General features: G+C 43.2%; 1 protein-coding gene across 2 annotated transcripts in view; it reads right to left on the bottom strand.

Moving 5' to 3' along the window:
* Positions 1-377: 377 nt before the first annotated feature.
* Positions 378-25,869, bottom strand: part of DDAH1 (dimethylarginine dimethylaminohydrolase 1) — a 132,864-nt gene continuing 107,372 nt past the window's right edge. Inside the window, exons 5-6 of one of the 2 annotated variants that reach the window (XM_074376097.1) lie at positions 5,677-5,820; positions 378-3,358 (exon numbers count right to left, since the gene is read on the bottom strand). In XM_074376097.1, the coding sequence (XP_074232198.1) occupies positions 3,242-3,358; positions 5,677-5,820 (261 nt within the window). In that variant the 3' untranslated portion in view covers positions 378-3,241. Of the gene's footprint in view, positions 3,359-5,676; positions 5,821-21,971; positions 22,116-25,869 lie in introns of those variants that run through there. The other variant, XM_074376099.1, reaches the window with a different exon arrangement.

Genomic DNA, 25,869 nt, shown 5'->3' with positions numbered 1-25,869 from the left:
AACAAAAACTAAACTCTTGCATGAGCAGAGGGAAAAATTGCTCAACTGTCTCCATAACCAAGATGATACTATAATGTGCTGAAGACAGGCGTGAAGGGAACAAGGATGCCCTTTTGAGGAGGGGTACGTGTGAAATCAAGATCTCCTGACCACGCATGGATAATATGCACACTTTGTAAGTGCTAGAAGTATGAAGAATCCTTGGATTATCATTTGAATACAGGCTTTTAATGACAGTTGACTTATAGGTACAGTATTTCTGATTCTATAGCTTAAAGAACAAGAGAAAAAATTTGCCATTTCTCTGCTAGCAAGGAAATGGTGACTTCATTCACCACAGCAGTTTCTGTTGCCAAAAAAGAGACATACGCTGTTGATCACAGTACAACTCACACTTTATTCCATCATGATTGGTATACTTGTAGGAACAGGACAGCAAGAGACTAAAATCAGTGCGGAACTTCTCTGGACTAAGAGGCCGTGGAAGGCATTACTGGTTTTGGCACGTGGAGTGGATAACCATACACTGGCTGCAACAAGATGGCTGGTAAGATAAAAATGCACGAATCTAACACCATGTGGAAATCATGTCTGTAGAATGTTAAAGCGTAACTAATTGCAAAGTCTAACATGCAACTCTATATAAGTCACATTGCTCATCTAGACTATTTCCCCCCTTTGAGATGAAGAGATGGCCTTAGTAATCTGTTCACTGTAGCTTAAAAGAGCAATCAATACGCAGTAGAGCGATCTGCCCGCTGATTTCTATAGCAATCCATCACAGCTGAAATCATGTTAAAGCATGTACTCTTTCTGTATTGTCCTTATTAAGTTGAATCTTACTGACCAACTAATTCCGACTCAAGTTTACGTATTTAAATACAATGTCTAATGTCTTTATAATGTCAAACAGTAGTTTCTGTTAGTTTATCCTTGTAAGTCACAACAGACAAGAGGGGAGCCTATGTAACGGGGTAACATCTTTCCTCTTCAAAGATCACATTATGCTGATGAGTACATCGAAGAAATACCACTACTCTGCTGCAGATATTTTAGGTTTTCACATGATCATATCACAGAGAGAGCCCAAAGAAGCCAGCCTTGTCGGTGACACAGCAGTGCAGAGTAAGAGTCTGCAGAAGAGGCACATAGATTCTAAGTGATTTCTTGAGACACAGGGAAGGAAAGATAGAAAGAAGGAAAGGAAAGGAAGAGTGAAAAAACAGCCTTCTGTAGAACAAGTTGTTCAAAAGGGAAGTCTACTCATTTGCAACTAACTAAACATAATAGAGAACAGTTCTTTAACTGAGAATGAGTGCAATCAAGATATTGAAAAGTATGTGCCTAAAGACGGCCATTAAGCCTAAAATACAGTTCTCCTGTGGTTGTTTTTGAGATGCTGAACTCTCACAGGGAGGATTTCTGCTTCTGCCAGCATAGGGCAGAATTTAACCCAAAAGGGCAGCCATAACTGCGGAGGACATTTTTTCTTTATTAACTTGGGCGTGTGGGCAACAGTCATTCTCTCTCTGGCATAAACATACTATTCCCTATTCTCCCATGGTGAGAGGGTTGGAACTATGAGAGTGACCAAGGTATGTCTCAGTCATAGGGCGCATAAAATTAGATGTCTGCATGTGATATGAATTTTAAAGTCAAGCAAAAAGAAAGAGAAGGAGGAGAAGGAATTTCTTCAAATTCTGACATAAAATCATCAAACAAATAGAAAAGATAGTGGTTAAGGACGTCTTGGTTTGCTCAGAGGTTGATCACTTCCATATGCTTGGGGGGAGATGAAATGAGTGAAGGTGTTCTCTCTTGGTCACCAAACATAAGGAAGGTTTGATTACAAACACGTAGGTGAGCAGAGCAAGACTGCAAGTAACATTTCTTAATCTCCCTGATTCTTCATCTTAAACAACAAGCCATAGGCAACACAGGAAAGGTGGAGATGATTGGGAAGTTTGATAACATGCCTGGATCAGTCACCATTCCTTGGGAAGTGCCATGTCCCTGGCCAGCTAAAAGGCTGATTCTTTCAGGTTTAGAAGACAGCCACCTCTCCCTTCTCTGCGGTATTGTTCTTTGTTAAGAGATTTGTGTCAATTTAAGGTTGTGTAATTTGATGACTAGAAAGGAAAGAAGTTTTAATTGAATTCCACTGTAAAGATTCATGGATATTTCAGAGAATTGTCCATTGTCTGCGGTTGGTTTCAAGCACCAAGCCTATCACTTCCTGAACGGGCAGGACACCAATAGTCATTTTTAGATGCGATGTCTTGCTTGAAAGAAATAACTGTGTAGATCAGGAAACTTGCAGAAGGTAGAAAGGTGGACGTAGGGTGAGTCACAATGAGGGGAAATGGAAGTGAGTTGAAAGAAAAAAATAAAGACTATTCCCCAAGGTCTGTGTATGGCCAGTAATGAAGCAAACATTCATGGAATGTGACTTAAAGACTCTCTGAAGTGTTGTGCTCATGGGGTGTTTCCCAGTTTCCGGATCTACAGTCCCCCAGCAACCATCCGGTGCTGAATTCACCTTCTTAGGTATGGTGCCTGACTGCTTGTGCAGTTTCCATCCCTGGGGCGAACCCCCTCAAGATGAGCCTCTGTGCAATTAGTTCTCCCATCAACGGCCGTTCTGAGTTTAGTCATGGTTCTGCTGAGGGGTCTGTTTGACTCTCTGGGGGAGGGTGGTGGTGGTGGCAGAAGATGTAGCCAGGAGGCCGAGAAGACTGATGGCAGGCAGGGTCGACCTGCGGGAAGGTATGCGGAAGGCAAGACCCCAGATTCTACCCAAGGTCAAGGTGACTGTGAGAGATGTGGGATGTGGGAAAGTTTCAGACTTCAGAAGAAAAAAAGAGGGAAAAGGGGAGGGTCCATGGACCAGGGAATTTCACAGGAACCAAAGATGATTAGTGGTCTGCAGAAAATCACCCCCAGCTTATCTGACTGATCAAGAAGACATTCTTCAGCGTTTACTATTATTAATCCCATTTCAGTTATTCAGTAGCTCCAGATTTTCTAGATTGCTTAATTCATTTAGCAAATCCACAGTTTAGGTACCACCGCGAGGGGAGTGGGGGGTGGGGGAGGTGCAGAACGAAGCAATCAAACTAGAATTGTGAACCAGAGTTAGTAGCACAGTGGCCTAGGAGATTGTCAATGAGAACGATAGGAGTGGGTACAGTTATCGGCCTTATGAGTGCAGGATTGCCGGCTACCAGGGAGGGGCAGCGGCTCAGGAGTCTGCCTTCTTGTTAATAAAAATCGAGCAGCAGGTAAGCAGCCCGTCCACCTTTTCCAGTTCAGAATTGCTCACGGGGATCAGCATATGGTCCTTCAGCTTTTCATAAACCTACAGAAGGAATCAAGGAAAAGGAGAGAAGGATTGATATTCCTGCCTCTGTCTGCCCTGCCCCTGCCGCGCCCCAGCCCCGCCCCCAGCCCCGTCCCCGCCCCGCCCCCTCCACCTGGGGTCCAGGAGAATTTTTTGGCTCGTGAGTTTAGGCTTTTCACCCATTCAACCCCAAGATATGCATGTAATCGAGACCACACACATGCCCACAGCGATACCCATAGATCCAGCAGTCTTGGTTAACCGCTAGTTCTAAGCTTTAACCTCAAAGCCAAAGATGTGTCAGAAATGTGGTCATTTCTAGAAATGCCTTGGCTCTGCAGTTGTCATTGCTAGATTGATACGTGAAAGCCGGTGGCCGTGTTTTCAGTCTGAGTATTACTCTCTCTCCACACTTTAAAACCCTCCCAGCTCTACTTTCATGTTTCTCTCCTTAACACCACCACTGGAAAAACTTGACAAAATATAATTGAAATGAAGAATTTCAGGTCAAACTGCTTTTAAATGGCAGGTGTGAATTTTACAGCATCTTTTGACACTGATAAAAAAGAAAGCATGTGTCAAACCTTCAAATTAACAGTCCACAGATTTTTCTCTGATGATAAAACAAAGCACATTTTTTTTTTTGAAAAAACAAAATGACTTGAAAACATACTGCCTACAAATAATTTACCACGCTTCTGCAGGATGTACTTTGTTCCTGAAAATCCAAGACAGGGGTTAATTAAGAGTGCTGGCACCACATGTAGTTGGGTTCCAGCCCCAGGTCTGTCAACCTGCTGCTTCAAGTGTGCGTTCGGTCAAGTGACCGTCCCCTTGGGATTACGTGTAAGACTGGAATAATTGCACCCTGCTAGGGCTGCTGTAGGGAGTGAGTAAGACAATGCATGGGGCGTGCCTGGCGCAGGAGAAGCCCTCAGTAAACAGGGATGCTGCGGTTTCTGGTGATAGACCCAGGGCGGAACTCCAGAAGCAGTTGTTGATCATCTGCTTATCAGATGCCTGATGTGGATGAGGAGCCATGAACAATCCAGAGCTGCGTTTCTCCAAGTGAGTGCTGTGACCCGGGTGCTTACTAGTGTCGGGGTCCAGGAACCTGTGTTTTTAACAACGCCGATGCACATTAAAGTATGAGACCCACTATTTATCTGAGAGCTGGTGAAGCCCCAGGCTGGGGTCAGGAGCCCTATATTTTCTTCCGGTTCTGAGTTTCAGCCACGTAAATGCAAATAAATTATTTATTTATCCCCATCCCTTCCCTCTTTTTATCTGCTAAGGGGGAACCTGATTATGAGGGTAAACCTAGTAATTATACAGTACTGCATATTTGAAAGGGGGCATGGGGGGAGGGTATAGCTCAGTGGTGGGGTGCATCCTTAGCATTCATGAGGTCCTGGGTTCAATCCCCAGTACCTCCATTAAAAAAAGTAACTAAAAAAAAAAAAACTTAATTTCCTACCTGCCCCCCCCAAACCAAACAAAATTATTTTTTAAAAGGTGGTATAAAATATTTTCTAAAAATTTTAAAGCTTAAGATGTTAAAAAAAAATCAATGGCTACTAAAAGCCTCCTCTGTAATGCTTAGTAAAAATATCCTGTTCCTCTTGGCAGAGATGAAGATGCTGAAATGCCTGAAAAAGATGGACACTTGAAGGATTTACGGCTGAGCACTCTTCTATCTGCTTGGTATGATTAAATTGAAATGACTAAAGTGTACAAATGAGACTGGCAGGGTGCTCTGAAAGACCGGGGAGATTTTCTCAGACCTGGAAAGAATTCCATATCCAGGGGCAATTCCCTTGTTGGAACACAAATACAGGGTTACTCAGAGGGACCAGTTGACCAGTTGGCTGATTCCAAGTGTGCTCTATTTCTGTTTTTTCTTGCTCTATCCTTTTAATCCTTTGCTGCCCAGGATGGGCAGCCCCTGCTTTTTGCAGCCCTGACAGTGAGCACCCACCTCTTTGGCTCATTCATTCTTCTCTGCCTTAAGAAATAAATGACCCTCTGATGAGGGGCAGCTTAGCTTTGTCAGAAAACAATGACACAGTTGACCACCTAATTGTAGGTCTCCATGCCTAATGAGCATGTGAGTGGGAGGAAGTACTTTATATCAGAGCTGGAGCACAGTCTTGGAAGATCCAAGCATTTATTTGAAAAGCTCTGAACACCAGGCATGATCATCTCAATTACTGTGCATGCATTAGTGACCAATGGAAGAAGTCCCTGTTGTCACTCCATCATGGAAAAAGTCCCTAGGCAGCAAGGCTGCCAGGGAGGCCTGCCCAGCCGCTGTGGTAGGAAGGACGGCTTTTTACCTTTGCACTTTCTGGATACTCTTCTGGGGTTCGGTGCAGCAAGACGTGGCCTTTGCTGGGGATATTTAGGTATATACAGTTTGCGGCCGTGTCGTCAGGCACAGTGAGTTTGTCGTAGCGGTGGTCACTCATCTGTTGCATGATCTAGAAAGAGACACAAAGCAGGCCTGAGCAGAGCATCTCCCACACCTGCAGACTGGAGGGCAGTGTGGTGGGACACAGCTTGCAGTCCGGACCTAAGAATGTTCCTCGGGGTTGAACGTCCCGTCTGTTACCTCCAGTCACTTAGAACCAGGAGAGGAAAACCAGATGTAGCTGTGAGTCTCTGGGAGAATTGTAAGGGCTCTTCTTGCTCTTTTAAAAGTATGTGTTTGTCTCTAAATTTTTAGAGGTTTTAAAACTATTGTTTTTTTTTTTCCAGGGTTTGTTCATAAGATCTACCAGAAAGACATACAGACAAGAGGCCCAGCTGGGCTTTTCATGATATCCTTGGCTGAGGAAACAGGGCTGCTCTGGTCTATAGGGGAAGAGGACCCAGGGCAGTAATCAGAATGGTCAGTTATCTGATTTAGCAAGAACTGCACACACACACACACACAAACAGAATTTCCTTTTCTAGGTCCATTTAAATTGAATTCACTTGTCTGTTGGCAAGTGCTGCCCTTAGGACAATGTGCATAAAAATCACCTGGGGAGAACATTAAAATCATATTCCAAGGCCCCATCCCCAGGGATTCTGGTTTGTCAGATTTAAAGTGAGGCATAGAAATTTGTATTCTAAAGCCCTCCAGGTAATTCTGAGGCAGATGGTCCCTGGATCACACTTGGAGAAAAACTGACTTAGCAAGTCTGTGCATCAAATGAATGGTTTATTACCATCTTAGTATAAAATAACGTAAGACAAAAAGGAAATGTGCACAAAATTTAAAATATTAATACCTCATCCTCATCCTTTCAACCAATCAAAATACTGCCCCCCCCCCAAAATACCACCCTGACACACACACAACAAAAATATCCAAACACCAAAAAGGAAAACAAGTATGATCTGGGACTCACTCATGTAGACGCTTTCCATTCTTTATCATTATCAATGTGTTTTAAGGAATCTGCCCACATGTCATGCCATGACAAGTGTACAACAAGCTCTTTTCCATTGTCTGGTTCCAATCTACCTTTCCAACTAGGTCTTCCTTCACCCCTCAGTATCTGTGTGGAAATGAGCCTCATATTACTGGACCCCAGAATTAGGTCACCTGCCCACCCAGTCATGGCGGCACCAGCACAGGGCAAGGAAGAGCAGAAGAGGCTGCTTGCTCCCCGTAGAAACTTCACCCCCGAGAGGATGTGAGGAGTACAGACGGTAAGCCCTCCCTGACACGCCAATCGGGGAAGCCGCTCACTTCTCCTAGTGGGGAATGTGTCAGGGGCCGACAGAGACCAGGAGTGATCTGATAATGGAATATCCTTCACATAGAAAGAAATGTCAGGAATGGGGAGAAGCTTAAGCACTGCATCAAAGGCTGAGAGACACAGGAAAACAGGACATAAATCTAGTTTTTGAAGATGTCACAGCCTGAGGGAGGAGACTGTCGGACAAACAGACGATTATATTATAAGAAGAATAAGCAGAGGATCATGCTAAACATTTTACATCTGTTATTCAATCCCCAACTTCCCGTTTTACAGATGAGGAACCTGGACCGAGTGAGGTCAGATAGCGTGCCCAAGGTTTCACACACAGATCTGTGCCTCCCAGAACCTTCTCTCTTAACTGTCTCACTTCGCTCTCTTTCGTGACCTCCAGAGCTGCAGCAAAACCTCTCTCTCCTACAAACCGCCGTCACATCTGCTTTTTCACACTCATTTGGTGCTTTTTATTTATTCGCTCATGGAATCATTCGTTTTCTTTCCGTATGTAATCCTATCATGAAATGGTGCAGTTTGGACTGGACTGGATATCTCTCTTGTACTTTTTACTTTAAATTGCTCCCTGAGGGGACAGACCCATGAGGTGGAGGACCTGGCAGCAGAGTGGGTTCTTCCTTACAGCCCAGAGTGCCAAGCCTTAGATCTGTTCAATCCACAGACAATTCAGAAGTGAGACACTCCTAAGATGAACTATTTGAAACAAATTAACAACATATTCAACTTAGCCTTCTTTGTAAAATGAATATGCCCCAAAATAATATGAAGAGGTTTATTTAAAAGGAAAAAAAAAAATCCAGATCCAAGTAGTTCTCTTCTATTTTGAATTGCCATTTAATCTTATTTTATGCACTTTCTTTTGTCTGCTTCCAAAACACAATAATTAAGACCATAAACTCTGGAGCAAGACCTGGTTTGAGTCTCTGCTCTATCCTTCATGACCTATAACAAATTCAAGCTAAAAAAAATTTTTTTTGACTTCTTGGTTTCCTCATCTATAAAATGGGGTCTTTCATATACTTACCATGAAAATTAAATGAAGATATTGACTGTAATAAGGCACTGTAACAAGCCCTTAATTAGCTACTAGTATTTTATGACAGCATGACCAGACAAAGAGGATTCAGGTTTCCAGTCTGCAGCCCCGCTTACTATTCTGGCAAGCTTTGACCTTTAGCCTCACTCTTCAGGTGGGCTGTTTTGAGGGAAAGAAATCACCTATGGCTCTTCGTACAAGGTGAGCTGAGAGAGAAGGATGCACAGCACGGCCCCACCTCACAGGCCTGCCCCTGCCTTCAGGGGTCCCACCGGCAGCCCCGGCAAATCCCCAGCCCTCAGCCTGACTCACGCGCGTCCGGCGGTGGCCATGAAGCAGACACACGGAATGTCCTGCATTCCAGAGGAAGTGTTACCCAGGACCGTTACCAGTGCTGACTTCTTGTTTACCCGTGAAGGAACCCACGGAACTCTCTAAGGCGGTGCCAACCTCAGAAAGGGCCCAGTTTCTTCGGGGTGACGGAGACAGTGCCTCCTCGCCGGGCAGTGTGCTTTATTCACACGTGCTCCTTCCCGCCCCCCACCCTCACCTGCAAGAGTGAACAACCCCCCCCCCACACACACACCCCCAGTTCCTATGTGTTGTTCTCCAGTTAATGGCATTTATTTGAAATTCTAATTGCTGTTTTTCCTCACACTTTAATGTTTCTCTTTTCCGGGCCTTATATTTATAATTTACAGCTTCTGGCGGGAGCATTCCTAAAATTACTGACACCGGGGCCAGCAAGCAACTTAGCATTGTTAGAGGATAGTTTCATTTTTTTATTACTGTAAGGAAAGGAATTATAATATCCTTAGTGGGGAAATAATTTAATGCTGGGAATACATGAAGTAATTTACTGATAAGTTCTATTGAAAGATAGTCTTAAAATAAATGTCTTAACAAAACCACCAAAGCCACCTTAGGAGAAGTTTTTCAATTAATTTATGAAGGCCCCATGGTTATCATTTTAAGACAGGTTAAAAAATGTGCCAAAAAATGACTTTTAATAATAGAACAGACCCCATTTGGAGCAGTGAGTGGTTCTGCTTAACTGTGGAAAGAAAAAATACAAAAGCTCTGTCAGGCACAGTCTTTCTAAATTAAAAGGATTTAGGAAGCAGTAACTATAGATAATAAACAAAAAATATATTTTTTTTCATGAAAAAGCTAAAGGTTCTTATTCTAAACACAACGAATTTCTGTCTTTTGGGACAAAGAACAGGTTTTTCTTTTCTTGACAGTGATTGATTGTTTTTCTTTCTGTTGTATGTTGTTATTGTTTGAATAAGACAGCTCGCATTTATTTATAGCTGGGTTCAGGAGATGCATGTATAAACACAATGCAGGATGCTTGGCATCCAGAAGGGAACACAGGAAAAGGTTCAGGACACTCTATGTCTATAGCATCTTTCGCCTGTTGTGTGGGAACGGGCACCACGAGGATGTGAGGATGTGAGGATGTGCTCTTGGCCAGCCTGGCAGGGCTTCACCTCAAAGAGCTCAGGCTCCGCAGGGTGGAATCAAGGCGAGAGGTGAGGCGGAGGAACAGGTTTTGTTTCCGCTTTGTGGATGCACAGAAGCCTTTGTTAAAAGATGAGCATCATTTCAAACATCCTGAGAATGTGGCTGCTCGGCTAAGTTCTATGATTCAATACTTTTTTCCTAAAAAAGGGTGGAGGAGGTGTATTGCTCCAGAGCTTTGAGTAAAGTGTTCTTTTAACCCCAGGGGCTGTACTTCCCGCTTCTCGTGCGCTGGGAGCCAGAACGGAAAGGAGAGAGCACCTAAACCGCTAGAAGTGCCCGGGAGGCCCCGGACTCCGGATAACACCCAGGACTTCTACAGGGCTTCGGGGGAAGATCTGAGAGGTCCCATTGCTGCTCTCAATGCCTTTCCTGACTTTGGCCATTTTCCAAAAAAGTTATTCCACTTTGTGTAAAAGCGAGTAATTATTATCAGGACTGGATACAATGGGTGTTCGGTCCAATTCAACTGTCCTCCTGGAGCGCCCCCTTCCGGCCGGGCGCGGTGGCGGCGGGAGCTGGGAACCGGGACATGCAAAGGGACGTTGGTCCCGGGTTCTGCCTTCAGGGGATCATAATCTATAATTTAAGGCAGCACAAGCATGTGAAGGGTAAGCTAGCAGTAACAGAAAGTCAGCCTCATTCCTACCACAGTCACCTCCTTAACGAAGAAGACACGCAATCGTGAGAGGAAGCGGCTCTTGAGCATCATCCTGGCCTCCACACGTTTGTGGCCTGTTACACAGCTGCTGGTTTGCAGGAACCGCCTCGCTCCCCAGAGGGAAGCTGTCACAAATAGTGGGAAATCTCTGGCTTTCAGCCCAAGGGAATTTGCATGGCTAGCTGCATTAACAACCAAGCATTTCCGGCAGTTACCAACATTTCTGGGAATTTTCTGATCCAAAAGTTTGGAAGGCAGCTTCATTCTCCCACTTGTTACTCATGGTGTCTTTGCACTACATCATTTTGAAAAAATTCCCAGGCTATGTTGTTTCACAGAACAATGTAGGGTGCATTGGTCAAATACTGAAGCAAAGTTGTATAAAGGTATTTAAAGATGTTTCAGAAATAGAGCACATTTTTGGCTTGCTCGTAATTGATCTTCCTATGAAATGTACATATGTGTTCATCTCAACATCTGAAAACTGAGCCAACTCAATAAAGCAACTTATTATAGACTCTATTGATACACGCTATATGATGCATGAGCACACTTTTCATTGCTCCTGGATATCTAAAATCATTCATACATTTATTTATCCACCCATCCATCAAGAGTTTATTGAGAGTCTGACAATACACCAGGCATCAAGTCTTGGCAGTCCTTTTAAGGCTGAGTCAATATGGCTATGAGTAACATTCTGCAATTGATATCATGTTTTCATTTTTTAAACAGTCTTTCCATGGATCAGCTCAAAATGAACATATCCTGAGAGAGGTTGTCTTTTAAACAAACTCTCTGAATGGATGGGCTGTATGGATCCTGAACATGGGGTTACATGGTTCTTTTTAGTTAAATCTGGGCAAACTTTCATTGCCAAATACTCCTTTCCAAGCTAGCTGACATTTCCTCTACAAACTGTCTCTCATAATCAGAGCTGCTGCTTTTGCTCAGATCTTATGGCTCACGTGAACACGTGGAGGAAAGGTTTCTTCTGTTATTCAAACTACAACCGCAAGTCACACGAACCATTTCTGGATGGGATCCTCAAAAACAGTGGTTTCTGTGGAAGGCTGGGAAAACGCTCCCCCCCCCCCCCCCCCCGCTTACAGGACCACCCTGAGCTCTGTGGAAGGCTGGGAAGCAGGGTGTGGGCAGAAGGAACAAGGGGTGCTTCTCTGGATGAGTCAGAGCCCTGATTTGTTTTTGACGTCAGGGGTGGAGAGGAAAGAAAATGAGACCAAAGTACCCCTTCCAAAATGCAAAGTCTGGGATCCTACCTCTCCTTCTTACTCCTGCTATTCCCTAAGACTAGCTCTGCAGCAGAAGCATATCTCCCACAGTCTTATTCTTACATCTTAAATGTAAGTACAACAGACAGCTGCCTACCTGGCTACTGAGGTCACGCCCTGGCTAAGCTTCTCCAGATGCCTGCACCATAAATCAGCACCTGAAATCTCATAATCACAAATTCACTCCCTTGGGTATTGGGAGCTCTGTGATCTTTCAGTTTCCCTTGGGTCATTCAGTTACGAGAAACTATGGGAACGTTCATTGAATGATCTTCTATTTATGGATGGTTCATCTCTTTTCACTCACTTCTTTAACAATTCATTCTACAGGCGAGAAAGCCAAGGTTCAGATAAATTCAGTAATTTGTCCAAGGTTAAGGTTAAGACAGGATTCAGGTCCAGGAGAGTCAGCATCCAAAAGCCCATCTTTTTCCTGTCACACTAACTACCACCTTGCCAATATCCTTTGAAAGACTAGACTCAGAGCTGACTAACTGACAGCTTGTGGGCTAATTTTTCCTGTAGATACAATTTGTTTGACATGCACATATTTTTTAAAAGTTTGCATTTAAATGCATTTTAGACAGAGAAGTCTGGCCCCTGAAGTCATCTGAGTTTGCTTCTTGCCTACATAGTAGCAAACACAGTGCTAGCTATTCTGTTTTTTAAGTAGATGGAAGAAGAGCAGAGCCTTTGGGAATGGAAAGAGACAGTGGGTGAAGAGGCACTACCACCTCTAGTGCAGCAGAGGGGCAGGCTCCAAGGTGAGCGATGAGAAATGGCCAAACACGCACACTTTGCAATGATGCCCGGAACAAGCCCTGTTCACTCAGATCCCACCACTGGTGGATTAACGCTTAGTCTCCGTATGAGCAAATGATTCCTTTGGTTATCTCATCAGTAGGTCATGCATTTAAACATTTTTTTTTTTTTTGCAATAATTATGATTACTTTGCTTTGAGACATTTAAAATCCTCTGCCCAATCTGATTGTGAAAGGGTTGCCTGGGGTTAGGGAAGAGTCTGTGCACAAGAAAAAGTATTGCTTTTTTTTTTTTTTCTGAAACAGTGAAGAAAATCATTACTGAGACCTCCAATTATATTGCTCTACCTAACTGTACCTTTTAGCCTGGGTGACTAAGAAGAGTCTTTAGCACACGTTCAGTGCCCTGAGGTCTCCAGCTCCAGGCAGTAATGTGCTGGTAAATGAGGGTGGGGGAAATAGATGCATAATATACTCTCTTAAGTTTATTACAAATTTTACTGACATAAAGGGTGGTAGCATATAATTTATAAGTAATAAAATTTTCAATACTCTTGACTGTAAATTTCATATTGCCAACTGATTCTCATAGAATGCTTTTGTTGATTTTTGCAAAACTTGTACATCCGAGGTCAGCCTAACAGTTGTAACTGACAAATCAGTGAAGTTCCAAAATGGCTGTTGGGTGAGTTCTCTGTTTACACTAATGAGTAAGACAAGTGAAACAATGAAGACATATATTGGAACTTGACTTGTTACAATGATGTGAGTGGCTTCTTTCCTGGTATGTACAGCAGTTTTTGAATACCGGGAAACTATTTCCTCATTTTCCCCTCAATGTAATGGCTACACACACGACACACTTTTAAGTTTTATCTGCATGATTACAAATATTCCTATCACTTATTTATGTCTAGACAATCAATAAAATGATGAATCAAGCCCTGTTTTGTAGCACTTGCTGATTTCTGTGGTACAGTCATTCTCACCGCGGCCGATTTCAAGTTGCCAGTGTGACATTACTGAATGTGGAGCTGGGAAGGGGTGTGTGCTGGCGCACCATCGTAACACCACCACCAGACACATAACCAGATGTAATTAACTGTGAGAGCACCGCTAGTGGTAAATGTAGTAACTTAATTAGGGAGTGATGAGTTCTAAATATTTACCACGTTTTGTTTTTTTAATAAAATTTATTCAATCATAAGTTTGTGGAATTTGACTTTTAAGAATGAGTGTATTTAACAATCAGCTGCTGAAATTCTCTAAAATGTTAACAGTTGGCCCTGCTAAGCTGGGAGGAGCTGGCTCCTGCAAACCACTGCCCTACACAGACTTCATGGTCTTAACGAGACTTGGTTCCTGAATTTCAGCGTAAGTTGGCCTTTCATAGAAAGTGACTTTAAGTCACCCTCCACCCTCTTTGTTAGTGCTGTGGATAACTATAGTTGTAAAATTTGGCTCACGTACGTTTTGCTTTCATGTAGGCAGACAATATTTGGGGATGGGCCTTCAATGAGCTTATGAAATACACTAATGGTATAAGATATCATGAATACTTAAAAGGAAAGATAGCAAATTGGATTTGCTAAATAGGAGCCTAAATTCAGGGAAACTCAAATATACAAGAGAAGATGATTGGGTTTCCCTTTTCACACTGAATGACTGGAAGCTTAAAGTCTGATTGTCCTATGTGTAGAGAGGAAATGAGAATTCACGGTCAGCATTCTTAAACTTGGCTCCAATTTAAATCATTGTTTCCCCTTTGACATCATCTTTCCCTTTCATTTCCAGCTATGCTATTTTGCTATGTACTTCATGCATCTTTGTAAGCCACTTTTACGAAATGAGGTGAGGTGATTACCTAATTTCAAACAGTTCTTCTGAAAGCACATTTTTAAATTATAAATCAAAATACAAATTATAAACAATACAAAACACAAGTTTCTTGTAAAAGTTTCAAATATGGAAAGTTAAAAGTTCTACTGGACTTAATGCAACTGTATACCTTTGTCGAAACCCACCTAATTGTACACTTAAAGCTTGTAAATCTTATTTTACAGAAAGACATTGCAATAAAGCTGATTGAAAAAAAGCTGAAGTTCTTTCTCCCCTGCTATGCTATCTTTCTCTTTTCTCCCTTTTCTCAAGTGTGATGTGGCTCCTTCAGATCATTGTTACACATGTACATACTCAAAACAAAACCTGTTCATCTCCTGCTGAATTTGTCAGTGAAGGAGCCTGAACACCCTAATTTCTGGGGGCCCCAAAGTCCTTTTCTCTCAAAGGCTGCTAACAAAAGCCCCTGAAGGCTTTGCATTCGTGAAGGCAATTTCTGTGATGGTTTTACAGTGATTACATTTTTGCCCATATATACTAAGTAGTTCTGATGCCTGTAAACAATGTTACACAAAAAATCTAATAAATCTTGCGACTGTATATCTTTACTGAATTCCCTACTACTGAAGAACACTCTTGCTGTCATGACCTACTTGATCTTCAGGAGTTATCCTGTTGCTAAATGCATCAAGGATAAGCGTTTTAACAGTGATATGCTCAGAAACTGAAATTTCTGTGAAACGGGGCTGACAAATCTCCTTCATGTTTTAGGATGGAGCTTCTTAGCCTCAACACTACTGACATTTCAGGCTGGATCATCCCTCTGTGTGAGGGCTGGCCGGTGCACTGCAGGCTGTTTAGCAGCGTCCCTGGCCAGCGACCACCACATGCCAGCAGCATCCACTCCCCGACCCCTGACATTTTGACAAAAATATCTCCAGACAATGCTAGATGCTCTCATTGGGGGCAAAGTTGCCTTTGGTTGAGAACCACTGCTTTTAGGAGAAAGCTGTCTATTCATACTTTAAAAGAAGAGAGGATACTTACAGGAGACAGGGGGAAAAATAGCCAGAAAAAGAAAGAGAGAGAGAAATCAAACTTCCAAGTCAGTGTACCCTTTACTCTTCTATTCTTCCTCTGAATTAAGAAGATCCCTGAAAGGACACGGATTGGTGTTTAAGCAAACAGCTGTGGTCCCCACATGTCTTGTGTAAGAAATCCCCAACCCCTTGCAAATGACAACCAAACCACGGCTGAGGACGAAGGCAGGCACCCCTACCTTGCCGTCTCTTGTGTGGGGAGCTACCTGGGCTCTCTGCATTTCAGGTTTTACAGTTCTGAAACGGGGAGGAGAAATCATGGTTTCTGTGTGGATTTAGCCTTTGTTAGTGTCAGACAGTGAATGTTGATAAGGTACCCTGAGCACCTGGGGAAAATGATGTCATTTTATAGAAAACCAACAACTGTAAGTTGTAATAGCAACAGCTCGGCAGAAACGTGGGCATTCTCAAGCCCTCTTCCCTTTAACAGAGGCTCAGAGAGAGGAAAGATTAAGTGGCTTCCCGAAAAGCACACAAAGGTAGTGAAGTGCAGACTAGCGCCCAGGCCTCATGCCTCAGTCCGTGACTCAGTTCTAATGGCTTGGTTTGGTGGAGAGAATTGAAGTGGAACCAAGAGGAGCAATGTCAACTCCTCCCCTGCCCTCTCCTCCACTCCCAGTTAAGGGGTCTCTCTTCCCCTCCAGATCGAGTTAGCTTGCCTTGTACCTCTATTTCTTGATTTGTGGAATGTCCTAGGCCAGTGGTTCTCAGCCTCAGCTACATCTTAGAATCATCTGGCAGAGCTTTTAAAAAATATATTGATTTCTGGGCCCCAACCATAGAGATTTTTTATTTACTCGGTCTGGAGTGGGGAAAAACATCAGTATTTCTTTTTAAATGCTCTCCAGGGGACTCTCATATGTACACAGGATTGAGAACGACTATTCTGTGCCTTTTCTATAATTTCTACCAATTTAGGGGGTAGAGGGTGGGAGAGGAAAGAAGGCAGCTTATATTCTCATGTTATCTCTGGCCCCAGTTTCCATTGAATTATATCCCTTGGGAGACACAATTATTTTACAGGTGCTGGCCCTCTTTTCAACATAGGAAGGACCTCAATCTTTCTTTGATTGCCTAAAAAAAACCCTATTCACATAAGGTAATAGAGTTTTCTCAAGTTTGGCAGGTTAGAGCATTGCAGTGATATAAACACTTAAAATCGAATGCCAAACGCTGACGTTCTGCGAAGACTTGACAACCCTGCCTAGCAGTTCAGACCGCTCACCTTTCCTCTCCTCTTTCCCTGTCTCCACACTCCCATTGCTTCTAATGAAGAACACTTTCACTTCCTCTTTCGCTGTATTGTTCCCTGCTGACCCCAAGCCTTCAAGGCTTTCACCTTTCACCCCAAAGAATTAATGTATTTTCCAAAACAAAGGAGGCAATTCTCTCCCTAAGAGGAATTCAGGGTTTAGCGCACCCATGGTGGGCCCTGGGGCTGCCTCCCACACACCTCTCCTCTGCTTTCTTACCAACCGCCCCGTTTTCATTGCATCTCCACACCTCCCCGTGAGCCCACACGACCTGGGGGAAGCTAATTCCACCTCGGGCTCCAGCACTGAGGCTCTAGGCCCAAGTTTCCTTTCCTGGTTCACAGTACCCATGTCTCAGTAAAATTTCCACGGCGTCTCGAGGCCAAGAAAAGAAAAATCAAACAGATACCAAACCAACCAACCAACCAAACAAAATAAAACCCCACAAACCTAACATTTTTGTTTATTAAGCAGTTGGGTCCAAACAACTTGCTAGTGTAATTGTGTGTGATATTTGACAGGTGTGTCCATGTTCTTTTTGAAAATATAAAATTTCTGCCACAGCACCTGTGTGAGTTTGCGGCGGTGCCCAACATGCCTTGATGAGGTCAGGACACTGCAGCTCCAGTGTAATTCATCCCCTGGTTATGTCAGTGGTTCAAGGACGGGCAGATGACTAATGAGGATGGCCATGATCCGAAAGAAGCTCCCTTACTTTTCTGAGAGGACTGATGTCCCCCGCCCTGAATGTGGGTGAGCAGGCAGGCAGCCAGAAGCTACTGGCAACAACTGTGCTCCCCTGAGGAGGAGCCAGCTTTACAATCAAGCTCGTCTGTGGGAGGTGAAGAGAGACACAAGAATCTGCTTCTTTGAAGGCATCACTGAGCAGGCCCAGCAAACCTATGCTAAAGTCTTTGTTACTTCAGAGCCACACGGACCAATAACTCTCCTTTGTTGTTTCGGCCAGCTTGTACTAGGTTTTCTGTTAATGGCTAGTGAAGACAACAACTTTTATCACTGAGAACTAAATTTGTCTGTAACGGAAAAACCTGCTCCCTCAAAACAACTTAAAAAAGTTTATTTCTCTCCCACATAAAAGGAGTTTTGAGGTTGTAGTGTAGCGTGGTGACTTAAAAGCCACCGTGGGTTGAGGTTCCGTCTGTCTTTTTGTTCTGTCATATAGCCCTTGTCCTCATGGTGTAAAATGGCTGTTTGTGCTCCAGCCATCACATCCTTTTATCAAAAAGCAAGATTCAGGAAGGAGAGAAGGGTGCAGTTCCTCCCTTTCAAATCCAGGCTTCCTGGATCTCATACCAACACCTCTGCTTTCATCTCATTGGGCAATACTTAGTCTCACTGTTATACGCAGGACAAAGAAAGCTGAGAAATGTGGACTTTATCCCAAGTGGCAATGGGCTCATTTAAAACTCAAGGTTCAATTAATAAGAAAGGAGGGTGGTATGGAAGTTGGAGGGGGCAACCAGCTGACTGTCATCAACTGATTCAGAGAGTAATATTTTTTTACATCCCCACTGTATGTATTTTGACCTCCATCCCTTTAGGCTACTGTTCGGACTGAATTGAGTCAGGGCATCCAAGTCATCCCAGGAGAACAGATGATTATTAGAAGCTTCTGGAGAGGCACAGTCACATCACTGGCCCTCTGTGCAGGGCTTGACCTGGGGCAGGCGCTCAGCACATGTTCGTTAAATGTCGAATGAATGAAAGATCTTTAGGCAGCGCATTTCAGCATTTCAGTAACTCTTAAAATCCTCCTAAAGCTCCTGATGCAACTTCTTACAAGACACACTCAGACCTCAACCTTGAGTGAAGAGCCTGGGAGAGCTGCCCGTCGGTGCGTGTGCCGCGTCCTCCTGGGCCTGTCAGTACTTGTCACCGAATCTTCGGCTTCCATCAGCTGTGGGTGCTCTCCAGGGGCCCTTCTCAAATTCTCACTAATAAGTTCAGGGACAGCACCACACAAACTTCCTATCCAAGGAGAGATCTGGCTTTCCCTCCTCCTTCCACTATTTCTACAAGAAGATTTTAGTATCATGTTTGTTTCCAAGCCACAGGACTTTAGACCTGCAGAATTTTCTATTCAAGTCTAAGAGCCTGGGTGCTTAATGAGGATTAGGGCAATAAGCACTCACTGCAGGCGCCCCATATTTTAACCTTCAAATGTTATCAACAGAGAAAGACATTAGATGGGATACATGATATCATTTATCCTGTAAGCATTTCCTCCTAAAAAGACACAGCACTTTAAAGAAAAGTTAGCTGTTCACAGGCTTTTGTACTGCACTAATCTAGTGAAGTTCTGCATGGTTTTCTATCACATGAAAGCTATTTCTCTGAAGTGCAGGTAATTTTATTCAATATGATACTACTTTGAATGATATTAGGCGGCATTTTCTGTCCAAAGACATAGCAATTTACTTTTGCCATGAATTCCGCTCCCCTCTCCAAATGCTAATGTAGGACCTGATGGCTGGTGAATTCCAGACGGAGGCCGTGCTTCTCACCGTGCGGTCTAGGGACTACCTGCATCTGAATCATGCAGTGGTGCCTGGGTTTCATGCCAGTCTTGCTAAGTCAGAATTTCTTGTGGCAAACCCCAGAAATGCACTGTGCATTTCAAATGTGCACTCTGTGTGATTCCTGGGGACACAAAAGTTTGAAAACCTGTTACTTAGACTTTCTGAATTAAATTAACATGATCCTCACACCTAAATGGTATTATTACCACCGTTGATATTACAACTACTAGTAGCCAGTCTATACTGAGTTCTTATCACTGGCCAGGGTGAGGATGGAAAAAGAAATGAATGATTAGAAAATGTGCACAGAATGTAATAAATTCAACACCTTTCCAACATCAATTTAGCTTCTAATTGTTTTTTTTTTTAACTCTGTATCAAGAGTCACCTCTGGATATGTGGTCATAGCTTTGAACTTGGTCCTACTTCAGAGAGAGATAAAAGGGAATGGCTTGTTGTAACCAATCTTCAAGGCTTTTTACATCTGTACACAGATGGTCTGAGTAATACTGGGTCTCAACTACAGCATCCAGTGACTATTACATGAAGAACAGATTTAGAAAGATTCTTAGCGATGGCCTGACTAACGTGACATTTTGAAAGATGAAAACAAGGAGGAACGGTTAAGTAATTATTAAAAGTGGGGTAATACTGCTGGAATGGTTTTGCAGGAAGGTGGCGGCAAATTTACTTTTGTTTCTCTTGCGTGTCGTTATTTCCAACGAGGGTCCAAGTCCCTGTACTGTACCCGGTAGTGCAGATGTTTTCCCTCAAAGCTGGAGAATAATTTGGGGTTAAAATGTCACTTCTAATTTAGTGTCTACGTTTTACCATATGCTTTATTAGCCTTCAGCCAAGCAATAGGATACTCACAACACTGAAGGCATTCAATCCATGTGATGTCCACGGAGAAACAGTAACCCAAAACTCAGCCATCCTCTCTCCAGCTCAACTGACACATTTCCTAATCCCCTCAGCATCAAGGGTACTGGTGTTGGCCTGGTGACAGTGTCACATAGGTCATGCTGTGATGTACAATTTCAGCCCATGAGGCAGAAATCATCCTGAGTTTTTTTTTTTGTGGTCTTTTGCCAACTTGATTCAGCCAGGAAACAATAGGACACGGCTGGAGATGGAGGGTGTGCAAATGTTAAAGTGATTTTTTTTCATGTGCTTTGAGAGTGAATAGATAATAAAAAAAATAATGGAAAAGGGTAGAGGACAGAGATTCCAAATTCAGATGAGCCGCTGGCTGCTGCCAGTGGAAAGCGAAATGGAACCCAACCCCGATAGTGTCCTGCAAGCGCTCAGACGCCGGCTGTCCACCGGAGCCGCCGTCAGCTGCATGTGTCTGAGTATCCGCTCAGTTCTCAGAATGTGAATCTAGGTCAGTGAGATCCAGCAGCACAGTCTGCCCACCAATTTCCTATGGTTCGTTCCTGCGAATTTATGGTGACAGGGAAAGTTTGAACTCTTTTCTGACAGTTCCACCAAAGGCACCCCATCTGGTAGTCAAGTCTGAAGCAATTTCGTTGATCATTGAGCCCCTAGGGCCTAGCACAGCGCCCGGTACAGGACAGGAGGTCTATAAATGTCTGTCCAAGTGTTGACCTAATCCTTTTCCCTCCCCTGCCCTTTCAAGTCCATCGGTTATAACGTTCTGTTACTTCTCTAAATAGAACTCACCCCCCTGCATGGCCCTCTCCATTGTCATGGCGGGTCCCTAGTCCAGACCCTCTTCTCCTTTACTTCTGGACTATGTGATGGTACCTAATTTTTTTTTTTAATTTAAGTGTAGTCAGCTTACAATGTGGTGCTAATTTCTGGTGTACAGCAGAGTGATTCTGTTATACATATATACATTCCTTTTCATATTCCTTTTCATTACAGGTTACCACAAGATATTGAGTACAGTTCCCTGAGCTTGCTATCTATCTGTTTTATATACAGCAGTTAGTATCTGCAGTACTTTTATCATTCCTAATCTTCTTCCTGTTGAATCACTCCAGGAGTAACAGCAGGTGGGTCTTTCTGACATAACCACCCTTTACACCTTTGTTAAAACCTGTGAATGGCGCCCCACAGCCTGCAGACAAGAACTCCCCAGTTCCTTTACTTTCAGATCAGCCCCAACTTACTTCTTAGACCTGAACTCTTCCTTTCCCTGCACACATCCCCGTTCTCGCCCCGGTCTGTTGATTACAAACTAGGTTTCCCCCAGGTGTCCCATTCGTAGTGACCCCGCCTCCTTTGTGCCAGCTGCGACCTACTGTTCACTCAGGTCCCCCGGGATCCCTTCTTCCTGGGACCTCCTGTCTCCTCTCCTCGGGCGCTGGGCCATTTATTAGGCATTTGCCTTACGTTACACTGTGACACTGTCCCGTTTCCCCAGTTCACCTGGAGGGGCCCCGAGGGCAGAGACTGCGTCTCCCCACCTCAGGGTCCCCTGTGCGTGGGACAGCATCTCTCATGTAGTTGCTGCTCAGTAAACACCGCTGTATGATGCTCAAGAAGCCCAAGCTGCAGACTCGACTGGGGTCTCCTTTCAATTGCTTTTGGTTTTCAGTTGAATTTTGAAAGAGAAGAGACTGCAATAAAAAGTTTTGGAAACTACCTTCTTTTTTCCTATCAGATTTTTATCTATGAATTAAGAAATGATGTTGTTAGATACCCAATTTAAAAACTATATTAGTTATAATACATAATAATATTCGAAGAATTGAATTAATAATTGAATATTAGTATATAATAATTACATTATATAATTATTATAACTAATTATAATTATATAATGTATAATTAGATTTCTACTATTACATAATTCTGATTATATTAATTGTAATTAGTGTAATTAATGCAACATATTAATTATAGATGTAATAATAATAATAATTGCGCCTCCTCAGAGGAAAACGGAGCCAGGACGGAGTCCTCTGCAGTGTTCTGTCCTCAGACAGGCATGGAAATGTCCAGCTAAGCACCAGCCTTCCAGCACCTGCAGCCACTGAAAGCACAACGGCACAGCGGTCAAGAGTCTGCGGTGAACCCACTTGGGAACTATCTCTGCCGCTGGGTGCTTCAGAATTGAATGGTTGCTCCTTTTTGCCAAGTTTGAGACAGGGTCCTTCATCTTGACTGCCCGTCATGAAATTTCCAACGGGAAGGAGTGAAGCCCCCGGTTCCCCAAGTGAGGCTCATTCAACGATGTTTTCCTGGGACGAGGCTGCTATAGGCGACTCGGGTCACGTGGGGCCGGCTGGAGGCGGGCGCCTGTGAGTTTGGGTTCTACGTTCCCGGCTTTGCTCACAGCCATTATGGCCCTTTAGACAACGATGCTTCTTTAGGAGAATCAACATATGATTATTTTTAAAAGTAAGTTCTTCTCTAATATCAGTCATGATGTGAAGTTCAACCTTTTATTCTCTTTGGCACCAGCCTTCACACGTCAAGATCAGGTCCCATTGTTAGGTTTTCCTGTGTGTGTGAGTGTGCTGTGCGTGTTTTGGGGCAGTGGGGGTGGAAACCCAAGTCAAATGCAAACTTCCCGTTCCCCAAAAACAATCCCATTAGTGATTTTGGTAACTCAGAATATTTTAAAAAGGAATTTTATCATGCCAAATGGATTGAATGATGGCATTCAAGTTATTACCCAGTTAAGTATTGTATTTTAAGTTATATAGTATTGAACTCCAGGCAGCAAAAGAGAAAGGAGCCTCTAACTTCCAATGACTTTAGTTTTTTACTTTTTACTTTTTTTTTTTTGGTGGGGGGAGGTAACCAGGTTTATTTATTTATTTTTAATGGAGGCACTGGGGCTTGAACCCAGGACCCCGTGGGTGCTAGGCTATCCCTTCCCTGCCTTGATGGCTTTAACTTTCTCTAATTCTTACTGCTATTTGGAATATGCTCTTTTGTACCTCTGTTACACAGTGCTTGGCTTCTCCAGGCGCACATCAGTCAGGATCCTAAGCTAGGTGCTTTTGCAAGTTGCAGGAATCCTTGGAGGCAGTGGCTCTCAACTTAGTCTGTGCACCAGAATCTCCTGTGGAGCTTTTAAAAAATGCAAATCCCTGGGCTTGATCCCAGGCTCAGAACACCAGACTCTTCTGACATAGGCCCAGGGCACTGAGTTTTCAGAAAGTTCCTGAGGTGATTTTTAAACCATACCTCTCATCAGGAACCACTAATTTAAAGGCACATAGAGGCTTCTTTTAAGCAAGAGTCTTGGATTGAAAGACCCCTTATAAGGCCATTTACTCAATCACCTAACAAGGAGCTTGAGTTCCCCCTCCCACATCCCATGGAGTCTGCTGAACACTTTCGGACGTCCCATCATATAACGGACGGAATGAACAGCACTTTAAATATAATTTCTTCCTTTTCTTCTTTGGCATTTTCTTGCAACCTCAAGAGGGGAAAAAAAACCCAAAACGCCATTATCCCCTTTCTCCTATTTGGCCAGTTTTGTCTGCTTCCTGCCCTGGGACTAGTGCTGCTACTCAGCATGGTTGCTCCGGCCTTGCAGCTCCAGATTATTTATTGCCCTATCACGCCAAAGCATTTTATTTGGCCACCCCAGGCTTGTTGGCATCCAGCTCTGGGAATATTGTCAGATAAGGCAACTGCTGCCAGGAAAAGGAGCATAAACAGTTGTTACAAACTCAGAGTCATGGCAAATGGTTTTGTGTTTTAATTTCTTAATTCGGGCATGGCAGATTTTTTCCAAAAAAATCATTGTCTTGTGGATCTGGTGAGTACAGCTGCAACAGACAAGCAGATAATAAGACTAAATTAAACCTACAATGGATTGTCAATTTGTCTTTCATAGCGGAGACCCACAGTGGGAAATCTTGTGGCTACGGGCTATAATTCCCTGTGACAACAAATAAAAATGCAAAGTATTTATTTTTCCATTTCAACCACCCTGTTGATACCAGTTAGCTTTCATTCTGCCTTTTGGTTTCTGCTACGGCTGTTCCAGTTGTCATCTGAGGAAATTCCAGGCAAATTAAAAAAACATACAAAATCCAAACACATTGAGGATTTTTCCAACTTCATTTTTTTATATGACCACCTATAAAATAACATGGACATTTTTGGACATAAAATCAATGCTGAAGCTGAGTCAAAATGAGAGGAAATACTGTCTGAGTGAGCTCTATTATTTAGTTAGTCATTCAAAAAAAAAACACACTGTGTCCTATGCAATTTAAATTAGCTCAAAGCAAGCAGCCACATCCTCATGCAAGGAATCTTACAAATGCAATTTATTTCAGGAAGCAGATCAAAAACCCTAAAGACATTTCCATCAAGATGCATTGTGACCATTTTAATTTAAAATTACAAGTCTACTGGAATTCCACGTACTATATTTCAGCTCCACTTACATGACCAAGACACAAAAAATGGAGTGGTGATCTCGCAAGTCTTTCCTCACCCCATCCTTTTAGTATTCTATTAAGACTAAGAGTACTTAAACAATAATTCATTGTGATACAAAAGAACAGAATTATTAATAAAAGAAAGGCCACTAAACAAAACTGCAGGTGCCTAAAGGAGAAAAATACCTGTTTTCGGTGTGGGGGTAGGTTAGGAAGTGAGAATGCTCCTCTTGCCACACTGCCGGCAGTGGGCACAGCCCCCTAACTTGTCAGCACCGCAGCCCCGGGAGCTCTGGGCTTGGGGAGGGCCGCAGCTTCCTCATCTGATTGGTTTCAGGGAAGTTTAAGCTAAGTGTCACTCCTTCCCCCTTCCTTCCCTTCTCTCCATCCTTCCTTCCTTCCTTCCCCCCATCCCCCTCAACTTCCTGGAAGACTGAACACTACCAAGGAGACTAAGTTAGAAATCAGGACTGTGAGTCCCTCCTGAGGGCGAGAATTACAATCTGTCCTCCTGGGACAGACAGCCTGTAATTAACGCAGGTTCCTGGAAAGCAAGTCAATTTTGGCATGGATGTAGAAAAAGAACACATGAGATGTGGTGCAAATCTACTCTTTATCATGACTTTTTTCCTCCACAACATTACTGATGTACAAAGGACAATAGAAAGGTTGTATCTAAGGTTTGCAAAGGCTGGCAGGCATGGGGATATGGGAGATGTTGATCAAGGAGTACAAAGTTTCAGTCATTTTTCTGAGTTAAAAAAAAAAAACCAGGCTAGTTAGTAGAAAAGACAGTCATCATGTAGAAGGTAAAGCAGGGGTTTGAGGCTTAGACCCAGCTATGGAAGAATTATTTCTATAGGTTAATCACAGCCCACCTCTAACAATACATGTATTTTTATGAAACTTTAAAAATTAAAGTGTAACATACAAGATGGCCTTCCAGACCATGACTCCCCCACTCTTTCTTAAAGTAACTACTATTCTGACTGCTGACAGCATAGAGCAGTTTTGTCTTTTGTTTAACTTTAAATGAACGAGCTAAAGGAATATGTATTATTTGGAGGTTGGAGTCTTTTGTTCAAATTCCGTTGTGAGCAGCCATTCCAGCTGCGTAGCAACTGGAGTTTCTCATGTTCTTTGAGAAGACAAACATTCCTTCTGGAAGAGTCCTAGTAGGTCTACTGCCTGGACATGGACTGATTACTCTTACAGCGTTTTCTTTTATAGCTAGAGGAGCAGGAGGAGGGTAGTGGTTGCCCAGGGACACGAAGAAAAGGATGGAAAGTGTGGGAGAGAAACTACAGCAAGGGCAGGTTGCTTTGAAGGCTAATTTTGCTTAGATAATAGCATTTCTAGGGTAAGACTTGATATCAA

Source organism: Camelus bactrianus, chromosome 13, assembly GCF_048773025.1.
Source record: "Camelus bactrianus isolate YW-2024 breed Bactrian camel chromosome 13, ASM4877302v1, whole genome shotgun sequence".
NCBI classification, from domain to species: Eukaryota; Metazoa; Chordata; class Mammalia; order Artiodactyla; family Camelidae; genus Camelus; species Camelus bactrianus.
This window is presented reverse-complemented; position numbering and strand designations above follow the sequence as displayed.